At 48.8% G+C, this 12981-nt stretch overlaps 1 protein-coding gene across 1 annotated transcript in view; it reads right to left on the bottom strand.

Moving 5' to 3' along the window:
* Positions 1-12981, bottom strand: part of ELAC2 (elaC ribonuclease Z 2) — a 268918-nt gene that overhangs the window by 64428 nt on the left and 191509 nt on the right. The window contains exons 17-18 of the mRNA XM_063960954.1: positions 2541-2579; positions 2339-2448 (exon numbers count right to left, since the gene is read on the bottom strand). Coding sequence (XP_063817024.1) covers positions 2339-2448; positions 2541-2579 — 149 coding nt within the window. The remainder of the gene's footprint in view (positions 1-2338; positions 2449-2540; positions 2580-12981) is intronic.

Here is a 12981-nt window from a genome sequence, read left to right as displayed (position 1 = left end):
AGAAATGAGGAACCTTTTGCCCGCTTGTCCACGAAAAGACTGCGCCTGATAATACGGCGTCTTCTCATGTTGAGAGGCGACCTGGGGTACAAACGTGGAATTCCCAGCTGTTGCCGTGGCCACCAGGTCTGAAAGACCGACCCCAAATAACTCCTCCCTTAATAAAGCAATACTTCCAAATGCCGTTTAGAATACGCATCACCTGACCACTGACGTGTCCATAACCCTCTACTGGTAGAAATGGACAACGCGCTTAGACTTGATGCCAGAGTGCAAATATTCCGCTGTGCATCACGCATATATAAAAATGCATCTTTTAAATGCTCTATAGGCAAAAATATACTGTCCCTATCTAGGGTATCAATATTTTTAGTCAGGGAATCCGACCACGCCAACCCAGCACTGCACATCCAGGCTGAGGCGATTGCTGGTCGCAGTATAACACCAGTATGTGTGTAAATACCTTTTAGGATACCCTCCTGCTTTCTATCAGCAGGATCCTTAAGGGCGCCCATCTCAGGCGAAGGTAGAGCCCTTACAAGCGTGTGAGCGCTTTATCCCCCCTAGGGGGTGTTTCCCAACGCACCCTAACCTCTGGCGGGAAAGGATATAATGCCAATAACATTTTAGAAATTATCCGTTGTTATCGGGGGAAACCCACGCATCATCACACACCTCATTTAATTTCTCAGATTCAGGAAAACTACAGGTAGTTTTTCCTCACCGAACATAATACCCCTTTTTTGGTGGTACTCGTATTATCAGAAATGTGTAAAACATTTTTCATTGCCTCAATCATGTAACGTGTGGCCCTACTGGAAGTCACATTCGTCTCTTCACCGTCGACACTGGAGTCAGTATCCGTGTCGGCGTCTATATCTGCCATCTGAGGTAACGGGCGCTTTAGAGCCCCTGACGGCCTATGAGACGTCTGGACAGGCACAAGCCGAGTAGCCGGCTGTCTCATGTCAACCACTGTCTTTTATACAGAGCTGACACTGTCACGTAATTCCTTCCAACAGTTCATCCACTCAGGTGTCGACCCCCTAGGGGGTGACATCACTATTAAAGGCAATCTGCTCCGTCTCCACATCATTTTTCTCCTCATACATGTCGACACAAAAGTACCGACATACAGCACACACACAGGGAATGCTCTGATAGAGGACAGGACCCCACTAGCCCTTTGGGGAGACAGAGGGAGAGTTTGCCAGCACACACCAGAGCGCTATATATATATATATATATATATATATATATACAGGGATAACCTTATATAAGTGTTTTTCCCCTTATAGCGGCTGTATAGTTAATACTGCGCCTAATTAGTGCCCCCCTCTTTTTTTTAACCCTTTCTGTAGTGTAGTGACTGCAGGGGAGAGACAGGGAGCTTCCCTCCAACGGAGCTGTGAGGGAAAATGGCGCCAGTGTGCTGAGGAGATAGGCTCCGCCCCTTTTTCGCGGACTTTTCTCCTGCTTTTTTATGGATTCTGGCAGGGGTTAAATGCATCCATATAGCCCAGGAGCTATATGTGATGCATTTTTTTTGCCATCCAAGGTGTTTTTATTGCGTCTCAGGGCGCCCCCCCCCAGCGCCCTGCACCCTCAGTGACCGAAGTGTGAAGTGTGCTGAGAGCAATGGCGCACAGCTGCAGTGCTGTGCGCTACCTTGTTGAAGACAGGACGTCTTCTGCCGCCGATTTTCCGGACCTGGCTCTGTAAGGGGGCCGGCGGCGCGGCTCTGGGACCCATCCAAGCTGGGCCTGTGATCGTCCCTCTGGAGCTAATGTCCAGTAGCCTAAGAAGCCCAATCCACTCTGCACGCAGGTGAGTTCGCTTCTTCTCCCCTTAGTCCCTCGATGCAGTGAGCCTGTTGCCAGCAGGTCTCACTGAAAATAAAAAACCTAATCTAAAACTTTCACTAAGAAGCTCAGGAGAGCCCCTAGTGTGCACCCTTCTCGTTCGGGCACAGAGATCTAACTGAGGCTTGGGGGAGGGTCATAGGGGGAGGAGCCAGTGCACACCAGATAGTCCTAAAGCTTTCTTTAGATGTGCCCAGTCTGCTGCGGAGCCGCTATTCCCCATGGTCCTTACGGAGTCCCCAGCATCCACTTAGGACGTTAGAGAAATATGGTTAAGGCAGTGGTTAGCATTACTGCCTTACAGTGCTGAGGTCATGAGTTCAATTCCTGACCAAGGCACTGTGTGGAGATTGTATGTTCACCTCTTGTTCACTAATTTCAAAATACATAGCTATCGCTAAGATGCTAATGTAAAGACAGACTATGAAAGGTCTAAACAGACAACGTGCATTGTATGGAAAGGGAGTGCAGCTTACTTGATATTGTGAAGAAACTCTTGGCAGTTGTCATTGTATTGATTTAACCAGGACATCAAAATTGTTGGCCCAATTACCAGTATAGGACTGAATGGTTTCCCCAGCGAGATCTGATATAAAACAAAACATTAAAACACCTTGTGGCACTTAACAAATGCAAGATAGTAACTAGATCATGCAGAAGTTACAGTTGTTCCCTTACCAGTGCCTTCTCTCTTTCCAGTAGTATGCGGATGAGGCCCTGAATGGAAACAGAAAATTACCAAATAGATCAGATAGAAGGTTCCTGATATACATAAGAGAATATTTGGTACTTAAAGGTGCTTACACACTTGCCGAGAAAAAGGAGATTTATGGTAGACTTACCATGGTTAAGTCTTTCTGCGAGGTACACTGGGTTCCACAGGGAATACATCGAGGTGTAGAGATGGATCTTGATCCAGAAGCACCAATAGGCTAAAGCTTTAGACTATTACCCCCCGCCTTCAGGCACTGTGAGCTCAGTTTTGTTAACCAGTCCAATTCAGAAGCAGATAAAAGAGAAGGCAGATTTTAGTCATATAGAACCACGTTCTCACGACAGGAGAAGGGACTAGAGGCTAATGCCATACAACCCAAAGAAGCTAAGTGCGTCAGGGTGGGCGCCCTGTGGAACCCAGTGTATCTCGCAGAAAGATTTAACCATGGTAAGTCTACCATTCTGCAGCGGGGTACACTGTGTTCTACAGGGAATACATCGGGGATGTCCTAAAGCAGTTCCTCAAGGGAGGGATGCGCCATAGAGGGTATGAAAACCCGGAGTCCAAAGGAAGCAATCTGGGAGGTGGGAGTATCAAAAGCACAGAACCCAATGAACGTGTTCACCGAGGACCACGTAGCAGCCTTGCACATATATTCTGTGGACGCGCCACGGCGGGCTGCCCAAGAGGGTCCAACAGACCGAGTAGAAAATAAGAATTTACTCACCGGTAATTCTATTTCTCGTAGTCCGTAGTGGATGCTGGGACTCCGTAAGGACCATGGGGAATAGCGGCTCCGCAGGAGACTGGGCACAACTAAAAGAAAGCTTTTGTCTAACTGGTGTGCACTGGCTCCTCCCACTATGACCCTCCTCCAGACTTCAGTTAGGATACTGTGCCCGGAAGAGCTGACACAATAAGGAAGGATTTTGAATCCCGGGTAAGACTCATACCAGCCACACCAATCACACCGTATAACTCGTGATACAATACCCAGTTAACAGTATGACAACAACTGAGCCTCTCAACAGATGGCTCAACAATAACCCTTTAGTTAAACAATAACTATATACAAGTATTGCAGACAATCCGCACTTGGGATGGGCGCCCAGCATCCACTACGGACTACGAGAAATAGAATTACCGGTGGGTAAATTCTTATTTTCTCTGACGTCCTAAGTGGATGCTAGGACTCCGTAAGGACCATGGGGATTATACCAAAGCTCCCAAACGGGCGGGAGAGTGCGGATGACTCTGCAGCACCGAATGGGCAAACTCTAGGTCCTCCTCAGCCAGGGTGTCAAACTTGTAGAATTTAGCAAATGTGTTTGACCCCGACCAAGTAGCTGCTCGGCAAAGTTGTAAAGCCGAGACCCCTCGGGCAGCCGCCCAAGAAGAGCCCACCTTCCTCGTGGAATGGGCTTTCACTGATTTAGGATGCGGCAGTCCAGCCGCAGAATGTGCAAGCTGAATCGTACTACAGATCCAGCGAGCAATAGTCTGCTTTGAAGCAGGTGCACCCAACTTGTTGGGCGCATGCAGGATAAATAGCGAGTCAGTTTTTCTGACGCCAGCTGTCCTGGAAACATAAATTTTCAGGGCCCTGACTACGTCCAACAACTTGGAAGCCTCCAAGTCTTTAGTAGCCGCAGGCACCACAATAGGTTGGTTCAAATGAAAAGCTGATACCACCTTAGGGAGAAACTGGGGACGAGTCCTCAATTCTGCCCTATCCATATGAAAAATCAGATGGGGCTTTTACATGACAAAGCCGCCAATTCTGATACACGCCTGGCCGAAGCCAAGGCCAACAACATGACCACTTTCCACGTGAGATATTTAAATTCCACGGTTTTAAGTGGCTCAAACCAATGTGACTTTAGGAAATCCAACACCACGTTGAGTTCCCAAGGGGCCACTGGAGGCACAAAAGGGGGCTGAATATGCAGCACTCCCTTAACAAAAGTCTGAACTTCAGGCAGTGAAGCCAGTTCTCTTTGAAAGAAAATCGATAGAGCCGAAATCTGGACCTTAATGGAACCCAATTTTAGGCCCATAGTCACCCCTGACTGTAGGAAGTGCAGGAAACGGCCCAGCTGAAATTCTTCCGTTGGGGCCTTCCTGGCCTCACACCACGCAACATATTTTCGCCAAATGCGGTGATAATGGTTCGCGGTCACTTCTTTCCTAGCTTTAATCAGCGTAGGAATGACTTCCTCCGGAATGCCCTTTTCCTTCAGGATCCGGCGTTCAACCGCCACGCCGTCAAACGCAGCCGCGGTAAGTCTTGGAACAGACAGGGCCCCTGCTGCAGCAGGTCCTGTCTGAGCGGCAGAGGCCATGGGTCCTCTGAGATCATTTCTTGAAGTTCCGGGTACCAAGCTCTTCTTGGCCAATCCGGAACAATGAGTATAGTTCTTACTCCTCTTCTCCTTATTATCCTCAGTACCTTTGGTATGAGAGGAAGAGGAGGGAACACGTAAACCGACCGGTACACCCACGGTGTCACTAGAGCGTCCACAGCTATCGCCTGAGGGTCTCTTGACCTGGCGCAATATCTTTCTAGCTTTTTGTTTAGGCGGGACGCCATCATGTCCACCTGTGGCCTTTCCCAACGGTTTACAATCAGTTGGAAGACTTCTGGATGAAGTCCCCACTCTCCCGGGTGGAGGTCGTGCCTGCTGAGGAAGTCTGCTTCCCAGTTGTCCACTCCCGGAATGAACACTGCTGACAGTGCTAACACGTGATTTTCCGCCCATCGGAGAATCCTTGTGGCTTCTGCCATCGCCGTCCTGCTTCTTGTGAAGCCCTGTCGGTTTACATGGGCGACTGCCGTGATGTTGTCTGACTGGATCAGTACCGGCTGGTTTTGAAGCAGGGGTTTTGCCTGACTTAGGGCATTGAAAATGGCCCTCAGTTCCAGAATATTTATGTGTAGGGAAGTCTCCTGACTTGACCATAGCCCTTGGAAGTTTCTTCCCTGTGTGACTGCCCCCCAGCCTCGAAGGCTGGCATCCGTGGTCACCAGGACCCAGTCCTGTATGCCGAATCTGCGGCCCTCTTGAAGATGAGCACTTTGCAGCCACCACAGCAGAGACACCCTGGTCCTTGGAGACAGGGTTATCAGCCGATGCATCTGAAGATGCGATCCGGATCACTTGTCCAACAGGTCTCACTGAAAGGTTCTTGCATGGAACCTGCCGAATGGAATTGCTTCGTAGGAAGCTACCATTTTTCCCAGGACTCGCGTGCAGTGATGCACCGACACCCGTTTTGGTTTTAGGAGGCCTCTGACTAGAGATGACAGCTCCTTGGCCTTCTCCTCCGGGAGAAACACTTTTTTCTGTTCTGTGTCCAGAACCATCCCCAGGAACAGTAGACGTGTCGTAGGGACCAGCTGTGACTTTGGAATATTTCGAATCCAGACGTGCTGTTGTAGCACCTCCCGAGATAGTGCTACCCCGACCAACAACTGCTCCCTGGACCTCGCCTTTGTTAGGAGATCGTCCAAGTACGGGATAATTAAAACTCCTTTTTCCAAAGGAGTATCATCATTTCGGCCATTACCTTGGTAAATACCCTCGGAGCCGTGGATAGACCAAACGGCAACGTCTGGAATTGGTAATGACAATCTTGTACCACAAATCTTAGGTACTCCTGGTGAGGATGGTAAGTAGGGACATGCAGGTAAGCATCCTTGATGTCCAGTGATACCATGTAATCCCCCTCGTCCAGGCTTGCAATAACCGCCCTGAGCGATTCCATCTTGAACTTGAATTTTTTTTATATATGTGTTCAAGGATTTCAAATTTAAAATGGGTCTCACCGAACCGTCCGGTTTCGATACCACAAACATTGTGGAACAGTAACCCCGTCCTTGTTGAAGTAGGGGTACCTTGACTATCACCTGCTGGGAATACAGCTTGTGAATTGCCTCTAGCACTGCCTCCCTGCCTGAGGGAGTTGTTGGCAAGGCAGATTTGAGGAACCGGCGGGGGGTGGGGGGGGGGGGTGGGGGGACGGACACACGCCTCGAATTCCAGCTTGTGCCCCTGAGATACTACTTGAAGGATCCAGGGATCCACCCGTGAGCGAGCCCACTGATTGCTGAAGTTTTTGAGACGGGCCCCCACCGTACCTGGCTCCGCCTGTGGAGCCCCAGCGTCCTGCGGTGGACTTGGAGGAAGCGGGGGAGGACTTTTGCTCCTGGGAACTGGCTGTATGCTGCAACTTTTTCCCTCTACCTCTGCCTCTGGGCAGAAAGGACGCGCCTTTAACCCGCTTGCCCTTATGGGGCCGAAAGGACTTTACCTGATAATACGGTGCTATCTTTGGCTGTGAGGGAACATGGGGTAAAAATGCTGACTTCCCAGCTGTTGCTGTGGAAACGAGGTCCGAGAGACCATCCCCGAACAATTCCTCACCCTTATAAGGCAAAATTTCCATGTGCCTTTTAGAATCTGCATCACCTGTCCACTGCCGAGTCCATAACCCTCTCCTGGCAGAAATGGACATTGCACTTATTTTAGATGCCAGCCGGCAAATATCCCTCTGTGCATCTCTCATGTATAAGACTGCGTCTTTAATATGCTCTACGGTTAGCAATATAGTGTCCCTGTCTAGGGTATCAATATTTTCCGACAGGGAATCTGACCACGCAGCTGCAGCACTGCACATCCATGCTGAAGCAATAGCTGGTCTCAGTATAATACCTGTGTGTGTATATACAGACTTCAGGATAGCTTCCTGCTTTCTATCAGCAGGCTCCTTTAGGGCGGCCGTATCCGGAGACGGTAGTGCCACCTTCTTTGACAAGCGTGTGAGCGCTTTATCCACCCTAGGGGATGTTTCCCAACGTGACATATCCTCTGGCGGGAAAGGGTACGTCATTAGTAACCTTTTAGAAATTACCAGTTTCTTATCGGGGGAAGCCCACACTTCTTCACACACTTCATTTAATTCCTCAGATGGAGGAAAAACTACTGGTAGTTTTTTCTCTCCAAACATAATACCCTTTTTTGTGGTACCTGGGGTAACATCAGAAATGTGCAACACATTTTTCATAGCCTCAATCATGTAACGTGTGGCCCTATTGGAAGTTACATTAGTCTCATCGTCGTCGACACTGGAGTCAGTATCCGTGGCGACATCTGTGTATGCCATCTGAGGTAGCAGGCGTTTTAGAGCCCCTGATGGCTTTTGAGACGCCTGGGCAGGCACAGGCTGAGAAGCCGGCTGTCCCATATTTGGTATGTCGTCAAACCTTTTATGTAAGGAGTCGACATGGTCACGTAATTCCTTCCACATAACCATCCACTCAGGTGTCGGCCCCGCAGGGGGCGACATCACATTTATAGGCATCTGCTCCGCCTCCACATAAGCCTCCTCATCAAACATGTCGACACAGCCGTACCGACATACCGCACACACACAGGGAATGCTCTGACAGAGGACAGGACCCCACAAAGCCCTTTGGGGAGACAGAGTATGCCAGCACACACCAGAGCGCTATAATAATACAGGGATTAACTTAATTATTTCCCCTTATAGCTGCTATATAAGTTATACTGCGCCTAAAATTTAGTGCCCCCCCTCTCTTTTTTACCCTTTGTAGCTTGATACTGCAGGGGAGAGCCTGGGAGCGATCCTTCCAGCGGAGCGGTGAGGGAAAAATGGCGCCAGTGTGCTGAGGGAGTTAGCCCCGCCCCTTTTTCAGCGGACTTCTCCTGCTTTTTTCAGGAATTCTGGCAGGGGTAATTTATCACATATATAGCCTCTGGGACTATATATTGTGATGATTTGCCAGCCAAGGTGTTTATATTGCTGCTCAGGGCGCCCCCCCCCCCCCAGCGCCCTGCACCCATCAGTGACCGGAGGGTGAGGTGTGCATGAGGAGCAATGGCGCACAGCTGCAGTGCTGTGCGCTACCTTGTTGAAGACCGAGGTCTTCTGCCGCCGATTTTCCGGACCACTTCTTGCTTCTGGCTCTGTAAGGGGGACGGCGGCGCGGCTCCGGGACCGAACGATTGAGGTCGGGTCCTGTGTTCGATCCCTCTGGAGCTAATGGTGTCCAGTAGCTTAAGAAGCCCAAGCTAGCTGCAAGCAGGTAGGTTCGCTTCTTCTCCCCTTAGTCCCTCGCTGCAGTGAGTCTGTTGCCAGCAGATCTCACTGTAAAATAAAAAACCTAAAATATACTTTCTTTCTAGGAGCTCAGGAGAGCCCCTAGTGTGCATCCAGCTCAGCTGGGCACAAGATTCTAACTGAAGTCTGGAGGAGGGTCATAGTGGGAGGAGCCAGCGCATACTAGTTAGACAAAAGCTTTCTTTTAGTTGTGCCCAGTCTCCTGCGGAGCCGCTATTCCCCATGGTCCTTACGGAGTCCCAGCATCCACTTAGGACGTCAGAGAAAGGGCTTTAATAGCAGCAGGAGCTGGATGTCCAGTCTGTGCATAAAGCTTGTGCAATCACCATTCTAATCCATCTGGCCATGGTTTGTTTAGTCGCAGGCCAGGTACGGTTGTGAAAAAAAAAAAAAAAAAAAACAAAAAAAACAAAAAGGGAATCTGACCTCCTGAAAGAGGCAGTCCTTTTCACATATATACGGAGAGCCTGTACCACATCTAAAGATCGCTCTTTGGAGGACAATCCAGAAGAGATGAAAGCTGGTACCACAAGCTCTTGTTTAAGGTGAAAAAGTTAACACCACCTTAGGCAAATAACCAGGGTTAGTTCAAAGAACTGTCCGGTCATGGTGAAATATCAGAAAGAGTGGACGACAGGACAAAACGGAGACTCTTGCAGGACATTCAGAACAGACCGATCCCATGAAGCCACAGAAGGTACATAGGGAGGCTGAATCCGCAAAACACCTCGAGTGAAAGTATGAATGTCAGGAACAGACGCAATTTTTCTCTGAAACCAAACCGACAAGACAGATAGGCCTTCGTTTGGCCTCCCTCAAGGTTCATAAGTCCAGGCCTTGTTGCAAACAAGCCAAAAGTCTGTAAGTACTGAATTTGTAAGCATCGTAATTCTTAGCAGCACACCAGGTGAAGTAAGAACTCTAGACCCTATAATAAATCCGCGCAGATGCGGTTTGCGGGCCTTCAGTATAGTTTGGATGACCGCCTCAGAGAATCCTTTGGCCCTCAGAAGTAAAGCTTCAAGAGCAACGCCGTCAAAGCCAGTCTGGCCAGGTCTGGATAGACACAAGAGCCCTGAACGAGGAGACCTGGGCGTTGAGGAAGTAGAAGAGCATGCTCTATCGATAGACCCTGCAGGTCTGAGAACCAATGCCGTCTGGGCGATGCTAGAGCGACTAGAAGTAGTATTCCTCCTTGTTTGAACTTCCGTAGTACCCTGGGCAGGAGTGACACTGGAGGGAACACGTAGGGCAGCCGAAAGTTCCATGGAATTGTCGTAGCGTCCACGAACTCTGCTTGAGGATCCCTGGTTCTTGATCCGAAGACCAGAACTTTGTGATAGTGTCGAGACGCTATCAGTTCTACATCTGGTAGGCCCCACTTGTTTACTAGGAGTTGAAAGACTTCCTGATGAAAATTCCAGTCGCCAGGACGTGCATGCCGGAGACTGAGGAAGTCACCTTCCCAGTTGATGACTCCCAGAATGAACATTGCCGATATTGCTGGCAGAGGGCGTTCCGACCAACAAAGGATTTTTGACACTTCTATCATTGCCATGCGGCTTTGAGTGCCGCCTTGATGGTTTATGTACGGCACCATGATGGCGTTGTCTGACCATACTTGAACAGGCCTGTTCTGTATCAGAGCCAGGGCAAGATACAAAGTATTGAACACTGCCCGCAATTCCAGAATGTTTATCGGAGAAGTGATTCCTCCATGGTCCACCGACCCTGGAGAGAAAAAAAAAAAACAAAAAAAAAAGTATTGCGCAAACACCGTGCCCCCAACCCTTCAGATTGACGTCCGTAGTCAGTAGGACCCAGTTGGGGATCCAGAAGGGACGGCCCCTGCTCAACTGCTGGTCCTGTAGCCACCAGGTCAGCGACAGGCGACCTCCGGAGTCAAGGAGATCATGTGAAACCTGATCCGATGAGGCAGGCCATCCCACTTGGAAAGGATTAACCTCTGTAGTGGGCGGGAATGGAATTGAGCGTACTCTACCATGTCAAAAGCCAACACCATGAGGCCTCGTACTTGCATCGCTGAGTGTACCGACACTCTTGGGCGAGACAGGAAGTATCTGATCCTGTCCTGAAGTTTCAGGACTTCTCTGGAGACAGAAACAGCCATTGATTGTGTATGTCCGATAGTGCCCCCAGGTGCACCATGCTCCGAGCAGGGACCAGCGAGGACTTCTTCCAGTTGACGAGCCATCCGTGGGCTTGTAGGAAGTTTACAGTCAGTTGTAGATGACTGAGGAGGACATCGTGGGAGTTTGCAAGAATCAGCAAATCGTCCAGATACAGCAGGAACCTGACTCCCTGGCGACGGAGATGAGCAGTCATCATGGCCATAACCTTGGTGAAGATCCGAGGGGCCGTGGCCAGTCCAAACGACATAGCCTGGAATTGATAGTGAAGGTTGCCAATAGCAAACCGCAGACATTGCTGATGCGATATGGCAATAGGCATATGCAGGTAAGCATCTTGTATAACCAGGGATACTATATATAGTCAGTGGCCAGTATAATTGAGCACAGTGTTTCCATATGTAACTTGGACACTCTAACAAACTTGTTCAGTGAATTGAGGTTGAGAATAAGCCGGAAAGACCCATCAAGTTTCGGGACTACAAACAGGGTCGAGTAGTATCCTCTGCCTCTCTTGGACAGAGGTAACGGCACTACCACTTCTGTATTCAGGAGGGAACGCACAACCATCAGTAGAGCTTGCACCTTTAAACGGATCCAAAAGGGATAACAGATGTGCAGAACTGACGAGGGGGATGTCTCTGGGAAGAGACTACATACCCGTGAGAGACAACTTCTCGCACCCATGCGTCTGAAGTGGTCATTAACCAGACCTGGATGAATTGTAGAAGTCGGCCCCCCACCCTGGGATCCCCCAGGGGGAGGCCTGTCCCGTCACTTGGGCTTAGTGGTTGTTGGGAGTACGAGACAATCTCTGGTATGCCTGACCTTTGCTTTCCCTTAAGGCCGAAAGCAGGAAAAAGTGGTACCTTTTGCATTCTGTGCAGAAGTAGCATTTGGGAGAAAGAGTCATAGTAGCCACCGATTCAGACCCAATTTTTAATTAGGTCTTCCCCAAATAAAATGTCCCCAGTAAAAGGGGAATACAGTACCTTCTAGGACTTGGAGTCCAGGTACACCATCCACGACCTCAACCACAGAAAAATTTGACGCCTTGGCAGCCAACACACCCGCCTCAGTGGACGCCTCCTGGTGAAAAAAAAGGTGGCGGTGGTATTGTTAGACAGGGAATGCCTGATCCAGTCATTAATCTATTTTGCTGCCCTAAGAGGATGCAATTGTGGTCTATGTACAACACCCGTAAGGGAGTAAGAGACTTCAGGCATCCCTCCACAAGCTTACCTGTAGGTTCCTACAGTGATGAGAGGCAGAGTGGACGTCACCCGATGGGCGACACATGAGTTCACTAGCAGTAAATTACCTACTAGTTATATAACTCTGCAGGGTAAAGGATATCGAGCTAAAGCCCGTTGTGTACACTTAATGATCAGATTGTGGTAACAGTTTAATTACCCAGAGTGACCTGGAATAGGGTTTTGCCTGACCAAGGAATGAGTCATATGCTACAATCCGTGAGGCAAAATTTTCCCGCCCAAAGCGGAGTAACCATGGGGACATCAGTGACTAATGTTACAGGTGGTCCCATAGGGGGCATAAAGCGTTCAACCAGAGAACCCAGTAGGTTTGAGAACGCAGCTCAAGTTGGCTCCCGATTGATTGACTGGGAGATGTATGAGACATCGCACAGAGACCATCACACAAAACTTCCCCCTCAGGTAAATCCGTTGCGCATGATCTGCAGGATGAAGGAGCGACCCCAGATTTACTGCCCTACATGTTAAACATTATACACACATGCAACAGAGCGGTTTAGTACGATGAAGCCAGACAGAGTACAATACCTGCGAATAAATCTGTTAGTATGTGACTGAGTCCCCAACACCTGCAAATAAATCCAGTATTATGTGACTGAGTACACAGTAGAATACACATAACAGGTAAATACTGTGATGCACTACATATGGACCCAGACGCACCTAGTCCCCTAGGGTACACCTATACATATATATATATATATATATATATATATATATATATATATATATATATATATATATATATAAATACATACATATATATACATACATACATACACACACACATACATATATATACACACACACACATATATATATATATATATATATACACG

The sequence above is a fragment of the Pseudophryne corroboree genome, chromosome 3 (assembly GCF_028390025.1).
Source record: "Pseudophryne corroboree isolate aPseCor3 chromosome 3, aPseCor3.hap2, whole genome shotgun sequence".
NCBI classification, from domain to species: Eukaryota; Metazoa; Chordata; class Amphibia; order Anura; family Myobatrachidae; genus Pseudophryne; species Pseudophryne corroboree.
The sequence above is the reverse complement of the archived record's forward strand: the minus strand, read 5'-3'. Positions and strand labels throughout refer to the sequence as shown.